General features: G+C 48.5%; 5 protein-coding genes across 5 annotated transcripts; 2 read left to right on the forward strand and 3 right to left on the reverse strand.

Annotated features, from left to right (window-relative positions):
• Window positions 1–340: 340 nt before the first annotated feature.
• Window positions 341–2904, reverse strand: N7481_004032 (M13 family metallopeptidase; the record flags this gene model as incomplete). Its single annotated transcript, XM_057263251.1, has 5 exons — window positions 341–819; window positions 867–1959; window positions 2019–2536; window positions 2610–2812; window positions 2885–2904. The coding sequence occupies 5 exons, from the start codon at window positions 2902–2904 to the stop codon at window positions 341–343; spliced, it is 2313 nt and encodes a 770-aa protein (XP_057124912.1).
• A 5585-nt stretch (window positions 2905–8489) lies between these two features.
• N7481_004033 (guanine nucleotide-binding protein subunit alpha) lies at window positions 8490–9811 on the forward strand (the record flags this gene model as incomplete). Its single annotated transcript, XM_057263252.1, has 5 exons — window positions 8490–8616; window positions 8684–8868; window positions 8930–9093; window positions 9150–9408; window positions 9470–9811. 5 exons carry the CDS (start codon window positions 8490–8492, stop codon window positions 9809–9811), a joined length of 1077 nt encoding a protein of 358 aa, XP_057124913.1.
• Window positions 9812–10541: 730 nt separating this feature from the next.
• On the forward strand, window positions 10542–11754 carry N7481_004034 (mitochondrial 37S ribosomal protein mS38; the record flags this gene model as incomplete). Its single annotated transcript, XM_057263253.1, has 2 exons — window positions 10542–10980; window positions 11042–11754. 2 exons carry the CDS (start codon window positions 10542–10544, stop codon window positions 11752–11754), a joined length of 1152 nt encoding a protein of 383 aa, XP_057124914.1.
• A 1226-nt stretch (window positions 11755–12980) lies between these two features.
• On the reverse strand, window positions 12981–13935 carry N7481_004035 (H(+)-transporting V0 sector ATPase subunit c; the record flags this gene model as incomplete). The annotated part of the gene is made up of 6 exons (XM_057263254.1): window positions 12981–13039; window positions 13106–13209; window positions 13272–13428; window positions 13512–13641; window positions 13778–13790; window positions 13919–13935. The coding sequence occupies 6 exons, from the start codon at window positions 13933–13935 to the stop codon at window positions 12981–12983; spliced, it is 480 nt and encodes a 159-aa protein (XP_057124915.1).
• Window positions 13936–14374: 439 nt separating this feature from the next.
• On the reverse strand, window positions 14375–15976 carry N7481_004036 (uncharacterized protein; the record flags this gene model as incomplete). The annotated part of the gene is made up of 2 exons (XM_057263255.1): window positions 14375–15769; window positions 15821–15976. 2 exons carry the CDS (start codon window positions 15974–15976, stop codon window positions 14375–14377), a joined length of 1551 nt encoding a protein of 516 aa, XP_057124916.1.
• Between the last annotated feature and the right edge of the window lie 1200 nt (window positions 15977–17176).

Raw genomic sequence — 17176 nt, forward strand, 5'->3', positions numbered from 1 at the left:
GGGATCGCCTTTCTTGACTTGAGCTTCAACTCAATGCAGCACCAGATCTGACTGGCCTGATGTGGAAGAAACTCGGCTCTCAACTCTCCATTACGACTCTGCAGATGATACCTCGGAGGGCAGTACCACCTGCAGGCAAAATCAGATTTAATGTCTGAGGGCAATGACTTCGGGAACCAAGAAATCCCAATCCAATACCTCTGCGAAGGGATCGCTGTTGATTGATGCTAATCGTAAAATCGCACAAGGCGGCAAACTAAAAAAATTCCCGAAACAGCCAAACAAAGGCCAAATTAAAGAATGATCAATCTAAACCATGTATGGTGTCACCAAAAATTAACTACCAAAGCTTACAAGCCGGTTTCTTCTCGGGGCATTGGAATGCATCTTTGAACTCCCGGGAGTTGGCCATGCTCAGGATGACCCGTGCCGACTTGGGCGCATGTGGATCATTATAGATGGCCTGCTCCGCGGCCTCTTTGGTGTTCTTGCCGCACCACCAGTTGGCATAAGAAACGAAGAATAGTTGTTCCTTGCTGAAATTCGATAGGCCGGGGAGGTGAAGATCAGGCTTGGCATCGTCGTGTTTCTTCCAGGCGTGGAATGATGCAGTGAGTCCACCAGCGTCAGCAATGTTCTCACCTAGGGTCAAGCGTCCATTGACATGGAGAATCTTATTCCCTGGGCCCTCCACGGTATAATCGGAATACTGGTCAACAAAACACTGGGCTCGCTTCTCAAATTCTTCGACGGTCTTGTCATCCCACCAGTCCGTATAATTTCCGATCTCGTCGTAATGGCGACCGGTCGAGTCAAATGCTACAAACTATTAGAAAATTTTGACATGTTAAAACAGTGATACATACCGTGCGAAAGCTCATGGCCGCTGACAGAGCCAAATGCACCATAGGCCAGATACAACGGGGCATTCGGTCCGTAGAACGCCGGTGGCTGCATGATACCAGCAGGGAAGACAATCTCATTTCCAGGTGGGTTGTAGTAGGCATTGACCGTCGAGGCAGTCATATCCCATTCATCGCGGTTTGTTGGCTTTCCCAGCTTTGACCATTCACCGTGAAGATCGAATTTGGAAGTGGCCAGTGCATTCTCAAAGTAAGTAGAATTGGCCACCTTTAGGTCACGGTAGTATTTCTCAACATCTTGTGCATTCAGAACATTAGGACTCTTGGTGGGAAACCCGATCTTCTGGACAATGTTCTCTACTTTCTTGATACCGAGCTTGCGGACCTCCGAAGACATCCAAGAAGTCTGGTCCAGTGTAAAAACAAATCGCTCCTTAATATCGGAAACAATCTGGTCGCCGAGCTTCTTGGACTCCTCGGAGAATGAGCTCAGGACGTAGAATCGGCTAAGGCTCCAGCCGAGACTTTCGTCGAGATGATTGATGCACTTACGCCAGCGCTCCTCGGTCGCCTGCGGGTCTTTACCGGCCAACTCATTCTCAAAATGATGTATCGAGCTGACTTTGTCATCTTCGATATAGCTAGCATATCGCTGGATAAGCTTCCATTGCAGGAAGAACGAAACAGTCTCTCGCGATGCATCATTCAAAATGTCAGACAAGGCTTTCATATATGTCGGTGAGCCAATAATCAAGCGGTCTCCATTATATTCATGAGGGGCCAACTCTGTAATTATGTCGGCGAAGGAGACCTCGGGAAGCAGCAATTCAGTCTCCTTGATGGTTCGCGGATTGTAATATTTGGTGACATCCTCCTGTGTCTGGGTATCAGGCGTCACATTGGCAATCTTTTTTTCAAAAGTAACAATGTTCTCGGCGATTTTGTCGTTGCCTCCAAACCCTTGGAGCACCTGCTTTAGAACTTCGGTATACTTTCTCACAACCTCTGTATTGTTGTAATATTCGAGTGCAGGAAGCCCAATCTCACGCGGTGGTGTCACAAGAATAATGACATTGTCAGGGTCCCGATCATCAGCCTGTGGCTCTTCGTATTAGATTGCAGCTTTTCGCACGAGAGACTTTTGGTGAGACTTACAGAAACGCCGGGTGAGACAAGAGCCTCAACTCCGGATTTCATCAGGAATAAGAGGGCACTGGTAAGATGATCTTGAGTTCCGGCGATTAGTCCACTCTTAGAGGGATAGATATTCTGCAGTCCGGCGAGCAGGTCGTCCAGTGGCTTGCTGCCGCGCTGTTTGATTACAGACTCGTCCAGGCAAGCATCGTAGGCGGCTTTTATCTTCTCGAAGTTGTTGACATCAGCCGAATCGGGAGCCTTGGGCTGCTCCAATATATGTCGAAGGGTAGTTTCGGCATTTTCTTCCATGATTGTCCCAGCGAAAATGGAACCCTGGTCGGCACGCATGTCATGACGCTCTCTCCATCCACCGCAAACATATTGGTCGAAATCAGTGCAGGGGTCGATCTCATTGTATTTAGGGTCGAGGTTATATAGGATCTCTGATGCCGCGTGGATACATTCCGGGGTTTGGCAGACGGCTGGTGGGGATTGTGGACGTGGGGTGGGGTCCTCGACAGACTCCGATGTATTTCCTGGTAGTTGGAACCGCAATCAGAGTCATTTCACTTTACTCCGATCAATCACGAAATATACCATGGGACGTACCGTGGAAAAAGCCAACTACCATATAGATCAAAAGGGCAACCCAGCAAATTGTCACCGCACTCTTCAACAGGTCTCGCAAGGGGTGGGCTCTAGGACTGTCACGACGACTGCTTGAAACGGAAGCATCATTGAAATTTGCAGCTCGTTCTTCATCATTGAGAAATCCTTGCTTCTCCTCCAACTCGATCTCTTCCTGGTAGATCCTCCCCGGTTGCTCGGTCTTGCTGGAGAGCTATCAGCACTACCCTTGATCCGGCGGTATTGACTTGACTAACCTGCCAAGTGGCTGCGCCATGTTGAGAATCACTGGTAACAACCCAGTATGAGTGTATAAATGATAATGTCTTGAGCTTCTCGGCTGTGTTGGACAAGCAGAGAGACGACTCCGCACAGGGATTTGGGGAAAGCTGAGACAGTCATCACATGCCCAATATGCTGAGTCATGCACATTACATCACATCTAAATTAGGCAAGTGAGGTTGCACGAACTAGTCAAAACAAATGCTGCAATGCAGCAGCAACAAGCGATACAGAGGCATTCTAATGGGGTAGCATGCATTATGTCTCTTTATTTCCTTTTTCTATGCTGTAAGACGGCATAATCCGGGGTCATCCCTTTTTTTCAAGGTCCTCTTCTAAGTGTTCGGATAGTACGGCTCAAGCACTCCAAGGTAATCAATATACTACTATATGGTAGTCGGCATTTGCATATCTACTAGTAGTACTACGCCGATAGTACACCTAATATTTGGCACTCCGAATAGTATAACGTCTTGAAGTAGCGTGTTACAAAGATTGTCTTCAGACTCAGATTAACAACACATCCAAGTTTATAGTTGCACAGGTGGATCACATACAAGTTCTACACGAAAAATCTCAGTCTCTTCGATCCGTACGTCTATGTTGGAACCGAGAAGCGGTAACTCATCGGAGGAACTACGGTTAATTCGAGACAACCATTTGAGAAGTTGGCAAATGAGAGTGCGATTCACGATAAGAATATCATCAAACCTAGTTGAAAAGCTAGTTCATTCTCTCTCCTCTCCATCGCCCGGGTGGTTCGCATTTCTCTCCGCGTGTAGATTGAATCAGTTCTTGGGGAAATGAATCTCCCCTACATCAGGTCCTCTACGGAGTAAGGAGAGGGTAAAAGGGACTTGGCCTGGATATTGCTCCTCGCACAGGAAGAAATAACGGGGAATACTGCCGGTATGAGATGATAGGGTCAGCTCGAAAGATTTGATCAATGAAGGGTACGACAGGAATTTCTATCTTTCCAGCACAGACAGGCACCACTAGGAAGACAGACAAAGCCATTAATAGAATCACTTCTATCACATGCGAATGGGTTCAAGCTCTAACACAGGTCACTCGAAATGTAGTATCCGAGGATAAGTTTGTAGCTTTCCCCACGAGATCGTGAACGTTTCTTGTCGGTCGCGAGTTCTAGTAAATCCACACCATGAGCCTTATGTTTGATTACAGTGAATAGTATAATTTAAGGAAATTTCTCAATTCGAGTACGAACTTCATTTGCATGTCGAAAGACTCCCTTTGGCACACACTAGAGCAATCACAGCTTATCTCCGCACACTATGTCTGGCCCCTCGATTTGAGGCGACCGAGAAACCACAGAGCAGCCAGAGCTATTAATTGATAAAGAATTTCATTTCCCACGCATTCAAAGCCGTACAATGCGATTCTATGATATAGTAGTTTGGATGATTCAATGAATCATTGCTTAATTGTATTCAGAGTTTAGATTCTAAGTGAGCGTCTAATGTTGACTGGTGAAGTGTGGAAACTTGAAGTGGTGCGATAAATGCCGAACCCCAGATGACGGAGTGGGTTTGAACGTGCACACCACAAGGTGGATAAAACTAGCGGTACTCCGTAATGAATTTTCATCATTTTTTGAAAGGATTGCCGAGAATAATATAATATGGAGAAGGTGTCAGTCCATGTGGATTATCAGTGTGCGTCGCGTCATAATTCGACCGCAAGCAAAGATACCTGTCTCGCCTAAAGATAGCAACAAAGCCGCCCCGGGGGCCAGGGTCAAAAGCACCAGGCGTGAATTAAAAAGCATAAAAGATTGGACCCTCCTACGGGGTCATTTTTCAGGGAACCTGGTACCTGTGTACTCCGTACCGGAGCAAATCCCGAGAAGCCGGGGCTAACTCTGGGCGGCGGGCACCCCTGAAGGACATGATCTGGTCTTCTGTCAAATGCTGATCGACAACGTTTAATTTGCCCTATTCCACCAGCCACCGTTTTAGGTCCGTTTGCCCGTTGGGCCATTTTCCAATCCCCATTCAAACCGCCACCTTCCTTAGGCAGGGAAAACCTGGTTAAAATAAGTTTGATTACCTTCTAGCGGCGTAGCGGCTGTCACTTCCGGTAAGTTACCTTGTTCTCCTGAAAATTCGCCTGTGCGTTACTTTAGATTTGGCTGATCCCGAGGTCGGAGGCATCAAAATTGCGCATCAATTGACACAGTGTGGTCTATTAGGCGAAGTTAAAGGCTGGCGATCGACATTAAAATGAAGCCCCGGAGGATTGCATGATGGACTGGCCATCATGACTGGTGAGTTACTTTGCCAACTTGAACTCCGGGCTGTCATGATCTTCTAAGGTTGAAGAAAGATACATCATATCTATCAGGTTCGAAAATTGACAGGTCCTTAATCTCGTGTCCTATTTTAGAAGACTGCAGGTGGGAGGGCTTCAAGTTATAGTTTTCATGTTTTGTTTAGCCGTAAATGTTAGACTAAGGTTCAACTTGTGGAAGTTTATATACTATACCTAGGTATTTTGCCCAGGTGAGCCACCCGTGAATGTATATTTAATAAATTCAGATCGAACGGTATCATAGTTCCACCCCGCGTGCCAAGTTTCAGCCATAACGGTTCGCCCTATTTGATTTCTGACTTATACATACTCGTATCTACTCCATACCTTCTTCTAGGTATACTCCGTAATATCGACGCCCAACCACCTGATTTCGACCAACTTGATGGCTAGGCTCGGAGAAAATTTGCTCGCCAATCGGCCATCTGAAATCAAAGTCGGCCAATTCCTCTGATAGGCACATCTGGTATCCACAGCATGGTTTACAAAGGATCACGCCTGCCTTACGAGTAGTACTCCGGAGCAAGACGGCAGATTTCCATATCTTGCTGACCTTTTTTTTTTTTTTTCATAAAACCGGAAATGACCAACCGAAGAGGGGGCCACGAGCCTCGAGTGCGGGTCGTACGGGCCACATGGTAAACAACTCGTGGTATTGTGGGGTGCAGATACGGCTTACCACGCGATCGAGCCAGAGAAAAAAAGAGATAGAACGGTGCTCCACCTGGCCACTGGGTCCCTTAAGCACATGGCTTTGTGTTTCCGAAGCTTGTACGGAGTACGGATACAAGAAGGGACTCGGATTTTCTTTGGAACCGAGAGCTAGCTCGCATGGCGTACAAATCAAAAATCTAGCAATGGCGAGGCTTTTGTGGTGTGGAGTTGCCGTCTATGACATGCTCCACCAACGTATCGACGAACTTAACTTGCAGTACTGGATGGATCACGCCTGGCAGCGGGGGCCGTCTTCAAAAAAAATACATATTGGGTAGTCGGGCAAAAGACGCTCCGCTACGGGGTCTCCGACCCATTTCGGTAGAGCTTTCTACTCGTAGTGTACGGAGTAGCAGAATATGTACTTCGTAGCGAGACTAAATCAAGATACTCAGCCGCTGGAACCTCGGCAGTAAGTATACATAGCTTACGAATAAGTGGGATCGATGGAGACGATTTTGAGTTCTTCTGTACTCCAGATGTACTGTACAAGGTCAGGGGTACTCCGTAAATAACGTACAGTACATAATTCAAGGAGATCGCCCATGACGAAGAAGGATGGAGTGATGGCCGGAGCAGATACCTTTTTGTGTGGGGAGCTAGACACAAGACGGATAGGAGGGCCTAAAGGTGGTCAAAGCATGTGGGCTCAGCGGTGCGCAGGGACAGGATTCCCCCGACGTTTCAGAAAAATCCCTGCGTTTGGTGATACGCACCGCCCGCGCGGTTTCAGTGAATTCATGCCGATCGCTGCAGCACGCATACCGCATGGCGGCTTGGCACGCAGCGAAGAACCATCGAAAATTCCCCACCGTGGCCCATCATACACATTACCCTTCCGAGAACAACCGGGTCAGGGACGGGAGTACCAAGATTGGACTCGATGTTGACGATTGGAGGTAGTCTCTGCAGGTACTTGTACAGGGCTAGATGCAAGGAGTCTGAGCTTCAATAGCAAGAGTGCGATAGCATTCTGATTGGCTCCATTGCAAGGGACGCCCCGAGGCGACTTCAATAGCGCCGGAGGTAGGTCAGTCGGATCCTCAGCCCCTGCGTCAAGCCTGAAGGGCCACGATTCACCGAATTCGAGAATCCTTCTTTGCGCGTGGGAGGATGTGAACTGGTATGTAAGTAAGTAATGTAACTACTACATACCTAATGTACGAAGTACTCGTACATATGTACATACTCGTACGTCGACATGTGTGAGAATCAGGGGGTTCTCCATCGAGGTGCAGATGCACCAGCTTGACGGAATGTCCACCGTTCGAGGGCATTGTGCTCTGTACTCCGTACGGGAGTATCTGATCGTTGTATTATTTAGGCAAATCAAAACAGGGGTCGGATCCATTTCCCTGGTGGATCTTCTTAGCGTGTCTGCTGGGTGTACTGTGAGTACTGTACGACACCCTTTCTGTCTCTCCAGAGAGAAAGAGACCAAAAGCCAGAAAATGTAGATAAATTGAGGGGATGAAAAAAGTACCTCCTGTAAGCCACATTCCAATTCTAAAGGTCAGAGGATTGAATGTTTTCTTTTTTTGGAGGGGGAAAGTAGACTAAAACTATCCTCCGCATTGAAGCGGCTCGGAACTGAGGATAAACCCCCATCGCGCGATTACGAGTAGTCACGGCCTTTCTCCCCCCCGCTTGTGGGCTTTCCCTTCTCTTGTGGGACGGCAGAGATGTACTACCGGTCTCGCTGATGCTTCGCTTCTTCTCTCTAACTCCTTTCCTTTCTCTCTTTTTCTTTCCCCAATTCGCAGTCCTTCGATCCTTCTCGTTCGTGGGACTCTTCGGCCTCTCTGTGGCGATCCCATTCTCCTGTTGTTGGAGCTCCCTCTCCCTTCGCTCTTTTCGTTAGGCGACACCCGGGCCCTGGAAGATCCCGAAACCAACGACTTCAAAGGATCCAATTCACTCCCCAATAGACTTTTGCATTACCCCCGCGACTCGAAAGTCTGGGCCTCTCCCGCATCCAAAAGTCACGCCCGCAACCGCGCGCCGAGCTAGCCTCGCCTCGCCTCTACTCGTACTCCCTTCACCCCTCCCTCTCCCTTCGAATCGATCTACAAACCGACGTCGCACTCGCCACGTTAACGGACTCGGTGATCCCAAGGTGGCCCCGGAGGATAATTTTCGCCCAATTGCAAACTCGGCGGCGCAATTCACAACACAACGTGCCTGGCTTGGGTGTGGGGAACGAACTGATCGAAGCTCCCACGATCGCCCGGAATACTCGAACTCACAGCCGTTGATTTGCTGTCTCACCCTGGGTTTAAGCTCGGACAAGGGTATATCCTTTTGGGTAGGACATCCCCCTTTATGTCTCCCAGCGCGATCGCGGTCATCTCCTAGCCGGGTCCTAATGTCTCTGAGTGCGAGCTGCGGCCGCGCATTCCCGTCGCATCCCTGATTCAGATCGACTCGACTCGACTCGGCGCCGTTATCACCTCCTGTTCTACAATTTCTTCATGTTCTTCAGCGTTGTTGATAATCGTTATACTAACCGGACCATTTTCATTTAGTTCCTGAAGCATGGGCTGCATCAATTCTAAGCCGGCTGAGGCGGATAGAGAGGCTTTCCAGCAAAATGCTCGCATTGACCGGAACCTCAAAAACGACAAGAAGACGATGGATCGTACGATCAAGATATTGCTACTAGGTAAGTGACATATGGCGGTCGACAACACCTGCCGCATGGCAAAAGTGGTTGCTGACAAGAGAACCAGGTGCTGGAGAGTCTGGAAAGTCGACCATTATCAAGCAGATGCGCATCATTCACAGCCGAGGCTTCCCGGAGGAGGAGCGTCACCAAACACGAGCCGTCATTTACTCCAATATTGTAATCGCGTTTAAGGTCCTTTTGGATATCATGAACTCTGAAAACATCAAGTTCGACAACGATGACACAAAGGTATTCTATCCCACATGCCCTATTCATTTTCTTTATGCAGTTTGCTCACAATCATTGATAGTCATTGGCGGATCTACTGGATAGTACAGAAGCGGATGTAGGATCAGATGAGGCTTTCTCTAATCTGAAGATTCGAGATGCTATGAGAGGAATGTGGAAAGACTCCGGAGTGCAGAAAGCCGTTGCACGTGGACATGAGTTCGCGCTACATGATAACTTGGTTTAGTAAGTTGTCTCCGAAGCACCCACCACAACGGCGAGATACTAATAAATATCCCTAGCTTCTATGAGTCCTTGGACCGAATATTCACCCCGGGATGGCTTCCCGACAACCAGGATATGCTGCAAGCACGACTTCGGACAACGGGAATTACAGAAACATTGTTTGAACTTGGGCAGATGAACTTCCGCATGATGGACGTGGGCGGACAACGGTCGGAGCGAAAGAAGTGGATCCATTGCTTTGAAGGCGTTCAATGTCTTCTTTTCATGGTGGCTCTTTCCGGTTATGACCAATGTCTAGTTGAGGACCAAAATGCTGTATGTCATGCCTTTCCTGAGCCATTTTCACCTACCGCAGCTGCTAATCCCCCCCCCGCAGAACCAAATGCACGAGGCCATGATGCTGTTTGAGTCACTTGTCAATGGCGAGTGGTTCAAGCGCAAGCCCATCATTCTCTTCTTAAACAAGATGGATTTGTTCAAAGACAAACTAGCCATCTCCTCGATCTCAAAACATTTCCCTGACTACACGGGTCCCGACACCGACTTCGAGGCCGCCTACCGATACTTTTCCGAACGATTCCGCGGAATCAACCGAATTCCTGATCGTGAAATCTACATTCATAAGACCAACGCTACCGACACTCAGCTATTGAAGGTCACCATGGACTCTGTCCAGGACATGATCATTCAGAAGAACCTCCACACTCTCATACTATAAGGCCCCAATCTCCACGCCCTCTGTGGCCTTCATGATACCATTGTTTGCCACGAAGTCGATTCCTTCCTTTCAGTCGAGCTCTCTAGCCTACCCTTTTCTGTGTTGCATTCTCCGGCGGCTCCAATTGTCCTTCTGGTCCCCGCGATCTTGTCATACCATATCTTTCTTTTTCCATTCTTTACTTTCATGAGGCGTCTTGATAGAGGAGTAGCTGGCTTTCTGCTACATCCTTGGGTCTGTTACGTTGCATTCAAAAGCCCATTCGATTTCGTTAGCTCATGCCACGCTTCGATTTCCAGCGACGGTCCTATTTTTTTTTTCTTTCTCTCTGTACTCGACCCCACGGGATGATACCATTTGTTTTGTCTCTGCGGATTTGATTTATCTAATGATGCGTCTGTATTATCACATTTTCCTTCCATTTTTCTTTATCTTGGAATGACTTATCAAGTCTATACTTGTATCTCCTTATTGGTACGATCGGCTTGGTGATTTACTGTACTACACACTGTACGCTCTCCTACTCTAGTCCGTTGAATTAACTCTCCTACCACTGCATATATCTGTAACTGCCTTTTCCCAAATAAAAATTTCTACATAATCTCTTCCATGGTAATGATATTATCACCATTGTCTCTTCCAACATGGTCAAGATGAAGGAGATGCCGATCAAGTGTTCCGCACGTGGTGATGCTGTATGCCTCAGGTGTCTATATTACATAAGATCCGCATGATCAGAGGCGCCGACTTCCGACCCGACGATTTCGCCTCCGATTCAGACTCACCGTCACTGTCTTCCCAGTTGCTGGGTCTCACGTCAATCATGTTGTCGACATCATTAAGTCGGGCTGCTTGGACGCCTTTGTCTGGCATAGCTCGTTCCGCCCAAACTGTGCCCTCAGCCGGCCTCCTTGGTGCCACCCGCCGAATGCACCAGCGCCGCTACTCTTCGTCTTCCTCCAAACCTCCAGTTCCGCCCAGCGATGGGCCTCGGCGCATGGACACCTCCACTCCGGCGAAGAATGTGAACTCTACTGGTGAGAAGGGCAAGGTTTCCCGCCGCCGTGGAAAGGAAAATGGCGCTCGCAACGCCTCGAAGAACGGCCAGCAGGATGCGGCATTTTCGAACCTTCCGAGCGTCCCTTCTACACAACACAGACAGCCACACGGTATGTTCCTTGAGCAAAATAAGTAATCACTATATTCTTACTCACTCTTGTTTCCCGGCAGATGTCCACGTCGCTTCTTTCTTCTCTATCCATCGGCCTATCTCCGTGACCACTACGGTTCCCCCGACCTCGTCTTCCGAAGCTTTCGATGCTCTCTTTTCTACGAGGAAGTTCATGAAGAATGACCCGGAGGACGTCATCTTCACTCTTTCCAACACCGCCCAGTCGATGGAGAGCATGGCGCACGGTATGGAATCGGAGGACCAATTCGGCCAGCTCCAGCGCAGCTTCACAAGCGATGCCGATGGTGAGCTCCGTATGCTCGATGGCCCGGAGCCCAAGATGACCGTGGAGGAGTACACTCGTCGTCTTCGTCCATTCCACCCGCCCCCGGCTCCGGTCCCTATGGATATGAACGCCAACGTTGAGTCTATGGAGGCCTACGAAGCAGAGAACCAGGAGGAACTTTCTACATATTCGACTGTTCTGACCATTCGGGAGTCTCGCTCTGCTGACGGTCGCAAGACCTACGAAGCATCCACTGGTCCTTTCGTCCGGGGTGACATGGAGGCACCCGCTGGTGAACACGAGGGTCTCACAATCGACGCACCGAGCGACACCGCTGGCATGACCTATGTTGAGCGCCTTCGCCACAACAACTCCATGCATGCCATCAGCACTAAGCGACGCCGCAAGGTCAAGATGAAGAAGCACAAGTTCAAGAAGCTTATGCGGAGGACACGCACTCTTAGACGCAAGCTCGACAAGGCTTAGACTCGCCCTTAGTCACTTTTCTACTTCTCTGCTTTCCTAATTCTCCTATATGGGTCTCTTTGATGCATATCTGGCTTGCGTCTTGCATCTTTGGGTTGAGGTGTAGTATTGTCTTATTCGCCCAAGGCATATATCCTGCTTTTTGTGTTACTTCGTACATTTCACTTTTTCTTTTTCTCTCTCTCTCTCTCTCTCTCTCTCTTCTGATTTCTTGTTCGTTTCCTCTCCTCTTCCACCCTACATACTCTATCCAAATATCCAATCATCGCCCCATCTCTGGTTTTGGCCTTTTCGGTGCAATGGTTGCTTTTCCAATGTGTGGGCATTCTGCTGGCCTGCATCCATCGCGGAATACTCGATAGATCTGTCTTGATTTTTGTTGAACGGCTATTTGCTGTTCTAGTCGGCTTATATCCTACCGCTCTACAGGTAGCTAGAACGACAATGAAGACTTTTTGACAAGAGTAATGGCTTGGCTTCGAACTCTCAATCTGGATGATTGAAAATCTTTTGCCATGGCGCTTTCTTCGTATTGAAGATAAGACAAAACCTGAAACCAGTACTAGTAGTATCTTCAGTAGTTCTTCAAGTGGGCACCCAGGTGGTTACCATTCTTCTACAGTAGCAGTAGACTGGATTGTTCATGGGAAATTGATACGTAATGCACAAATTTAGGGTTACGATCACATATCAAGTACACAAAAACCCGACAAACCAAAGAAAAGACACATGAAAGAACGAAACCGAGAGGTCAAAATAGAGGGAGGGTAACAACGGGACAAGCGAGAAACCTCGCAATTGTCACCAAAGGAGAAGAAGGGGGAGGAGATCCGATCTCAGATCAGCAAGACCCCATAAAAAGTAAAGTACAATATCCAGCGCGCATTCATGCAAATATAAGCAAATCCGATATCTACCAACTCATTCCACCTATTCCGGGTCCAGATGCTTGTTGTTCCCGGATCTCTACATACCACATTTGATCAAAGAGAAGATATCCCTTTCACAAAACAAAATGAATTTATCATAGCCGAAATCTTTTCCTTTTCTGCATCACATTCCTTCCTCGGTCCCGACACGGCATTGAGGAAGACGTGCTTTATTTGTGTCGGGGTGTTGAGGAAAGGCACGCCGGAAAAACGAAGTATGTAAACCCGTATCCCAAACGGTGGAAAGGTATAGGGTCCAATTGGTCCAATTTCCGAGCGCGACAATACGCTTATTGCTTAGCAGACGGCCTTTGAGCGGGAATTCATGAGCAGAGCGACAATCAAGCCGTAAAGACCTGTGTTGAGGAGAGAGACGAGTTAGAATGATACGGCAAGGACTAGACGCCGAGGCACAAGCTTACCCAAGACTTCAGCGAAAATGAGAATCAGAATCATTCCGACGTAAAGGCGAGGTTGCTGAGCAGTTCCTCGCACACCAGCATCACCGACAATACCAATAGCGAAGCTGGATGATGTTAGCGCATAAACGAGCCAGAGACCCGGAAGACCCGAGAAAGGTATACATACCCAGCAGCAAGACCGGCCAGACCGACAGCGAGACCAGCACCGAGTTGAATGAACCCAGTGTACAGAGGGAGCTTCTGGGTCAGGTCGTTGGCGACCAGGACGGACACGACCAGACCGTAGATACCAATGATACCAGCCATGACAATGGGGACAATGTCTGTAGCGAATTAGTAAACTGCTGTTCAGAGAAAAGAGAAGCATTGCCCTGAGCCGATGCTTCAGTTTCTGAGGTCGACGTACTCTTAACGATCAGGTCGGGGCGGAGGACAGCCATGCTGCAAACACCGACACCAGCCTTAGCAGTGCCATAGGCGGCGCCGAAGCAGGTGAAGACGATGGCGGACGTGCAGCCCAGCGCACCGAAGAAGGGCTAGAGAGAGGAGACGTCAGTCATCGGGCCAAGACGAATTCGACAAGTGTGATTATGATTGGGGATCGGGGGGCTGGAACACGGGGGTGTAGACGGGAACGGGAACAAGGATGCCTATCGAGGGAGATAGACTCACCGCATAGACGGGGCTGTTTTGAAGTTCATGTTAGCTATAATTCACGATTGCAAGCAATTCCTTGACAGATGCGACGGCGGGCCGGGGTTCGATAGCTGTCAAGCAACCCAGGGGGCTGAAGGCGTCTCCAGGACGACTCACCAGAGTTCAGTGGCCATTTTGACGGAGCAAGTGACCCAAAAAGGTGATCAAGAAAAGCTCGAAGCTTAAGATTGATGGTAGAAGACCCGGTTGGTGCAAGCTCAAGCCGTGAAGGAGGAGGATGCGGTAATCGGGGAGGATGGAGAGTGCTACGAGGTCAGTCAGAGGCCACGCCGGTCCGTAGTCACGTGTTTTCCCAGGTTGGCACCCCACCCATTCTATACATCACCTTTGCCGTTTCTTCTAGAGTATCATCACAAAATGGCTCAACTCTGTATTCTAGCTAAGAAAATGGAGTATTCAAGTTATCTCCTCGGTGGTATTACAGTGTATAGAGAGATCAATCATATCAAGTCATAAGCGACGAAGGGGTCATTTGGACTTCAAATCGTCTGTTGTTATCTTTGTTGTACAGTTGGGTTTTCCTAATTAAATATACATTTTCCTGGCAGAGTCTCACTCAGAGTCTACTGCGGGGCTGAGAATGACCTGACATCCCGGTATATCGAGTTTCGTATTGAGACCAGACGCCCATTTCATTGTCTCCTGCTGGTCTTCGTCCATAGGCAGAGACCGAGAATAGGTGATCCCTTTCTCGGAGAGTGCTCCGAAGGTATTTGGGAGCGAGGTAAGAGCTTGAATCTCGTTTGATTGCGTATCAAGCTGCTCGGCATCAGACACTATTCCAAAACAGTAAGAGATTGCGTCTGGAGGCGCGTTGTTCTGCCTCGTCTCATTCTGGGGAGAAGGTGTTGATTCCGTCGACACGTAGAATTGGATGAAGTCGCCTTCCGTTGCGACTTGCGACAGTATTGAGAGATCATCTCCAACAAAACTATCTAGGAAAGCCGGCGGCAGGTCTGACACCTTGCTTGTGTTGTGACTGAAGAGATCATCTAAATGATCAAGCTCCACCTTACCAGCGGTGCCAGGAAAGGCGATTTCTGGATCTAGAGAAAGCAGTCCCTGTTTCTTTCCCCATCCACCTCCGCCGCTTATGACTCGATGTAATTTGCCCCCGTGAGAAACAGATTCTAAAAGGCCATGTTGCGAGCATGAGACAGTCGCCGTGGGTTTCTCAATCAAAGCCCATACAGAGACTCTTTGGTCGACGATGTTATTCTCAGAGATATAGCGAGGGAGCTCCTTCTCTAACTCGGTTGAGGCGGGCATAGGTGCAACCGAATCCGGGTCTGTGGATTTCGATACTTGTCGCAAGATGTTACCCATGCTTGAGATGACTTTCCGTCGCTGACCCACAGGATGAAGCGGCAATGTCAGTGTAGATTGAACGTCGGCAACGGATGACGAAGACCTGACAATACAGTTTGTCAAATCTATAGAGTCGTTCAAGGCGAATGCACCATTATCTCCAACAGTTTTATCCCAAGTCCAGCGCATTCCAAACAGCGTCGATTCCTTGCCGTTGACGAATATGGTATGGGCAAGTCGCAGACCAATTTGATGAGTTGAGAGATCGGCGGCGTCTACCGAAATTCCAAGATCAGCCTCCTCCAATGCAGGCCCCCCAAAGCGACGAGGAGGTGCAGCTTTCCCTTGTACATTGAGCTGCGGTACAACAAGTAGAGACAGTCCTTCAGGCTCTGCGCCTTCAAAAGCGGCGCTTGTTTGAGAGGGCGCGGTGGGAAATGCGGATGTGTTTGGGAGTTTGTCGACGATAGCTGCAACGGCATATATGGGATCCGAGCCGGTATACAATCGACCAAGTAGTTTCGGGAGGAATTCATCGGTCGGGTCGAGCCAGTGTGCGAATTTGGGAGTAACAAGGAGGAGGGGAGTGGTGTCTTTGGCGGGCGAGGAAGAAAGGCTTGACAGGATATCATCTACCGTCTTTACTCGATGATTAGATTTTTCCAAGAAGACAGAATTTGATTAGCGTACAATTGTTTCTGGTTTTTTTGTGAGCCAGGTATGGGCGAAAGGCGCGTCACCGAAGCTCTTTGTCGCAATCCATCTGTTCGCGCAAATTGACCTTGACAGAGCTTGGGGTGAGCTGCACGCCAGGCGCAGTGTCACCGGATTTGATCGGAAAGGCATGTCTATTGTTATAGCATGCCAAATATCACCGGCAATAGGACATTACTGAAAGTGAACGTGGCGGGCGCTGTGAGTTGAGGACAATCGCTGCGCGGCTGGAATTCGAGAGGGTAAATTTGTAGGTAATACATATACACTATATATGTAGACTTAGGTAATATACGTGTACTGTAATACATATGATCTAACCTAATTAGGCAGGCTAGTCCGCGGACCTCCGCGGATGGCGCAGCTTCATTTATGTTTTGTCTTCACATCTGAATGGATGTCTTCGCGTGAAGCCAATTATCACGCTTTGATTTTCAGTACTCACAATTGGGTCTCCAACAAGCTCTCTGGAACTGAGTGGGGGCCCTTTGATACTATATAAGCTGACCCTCCGCGGACGTCCGCGGTTGTCCATGCTGCCAACAAAATGAAGCGTGACAATAAAGGTAACCCAATCACGACGGTTAGTAGATGGTCTCAACCAACTTTATCATGCTTTGCATGCCGTGAGAAGAAACGTCGGTGTGACCGTGCTCAGCCATGTTCCAATTGTGTCCAAAGGCGCATTCCATGCGAATACTCCAGGCCCCGTTCACATGCGGCGGTTTGTTCAGATGCACCGCAAAGGTCCACTTCTTGTGAGATCAACCATACAGAAGAGCATATACCTCAATTGAAGCCCTCTGCCCAGTAAGTTCTTTGCACCTATTGGTAGATCCCGTGATTCTGTTCGCTGATTTCTCAAGTAATTCCGACGAACTCCTATATCGAATCTGCAGGCTGGAAGAATCAGTTTCCAGAAGACCAAGTACAGCTCAAGAGTTCTTCAACACTCATCAAAATCCAGCTTCAGTTGGAGTTACAGAAAACCTGGTATGATTCCTGGCACTTTTAAACCATCAACATTGCAAAATATTGACACCTGTTTTAGACTTTTGGCTCCCACTATGTCACTCCTTTCAGTGCTCATCTACTCTCTACTTGGAATACAGAAGAACGAGGCCTGAGCATATATCATATAACAAGACGACTGCCTCCTTTCCATCAAGCCAATGAATTATTTGACCACTTCGCAACCACATTGCAGCCGACCTTTGGAGTTTTGCACATCCCCACTGCACGAACACTAATGGAGAAAACCTACCAATGCATGCTCGAAGGCGAAGAGCCCCCGGCATCTAACTTACTGTTAGTCTTTAGCATTTTTGCCGG

The sequence above is a fragment of the Penicillium waksmanii genome, assembly GCF_028829765.1.
Source record: "Penicillium waksmanii strain IBT 27052 chromosome Unknown utg000004l:1.0-5674109.0:1.0-5678898.0, whole genome shotgun sequence".
Taxonomy (NCBI): domain Eukaryota; kingdom Fungi; phylum Ascomycota; class Eurotiomycetes; order Eurotiales; family Aspergillaceae; genus Penicillium; species Penicillium waksmanii.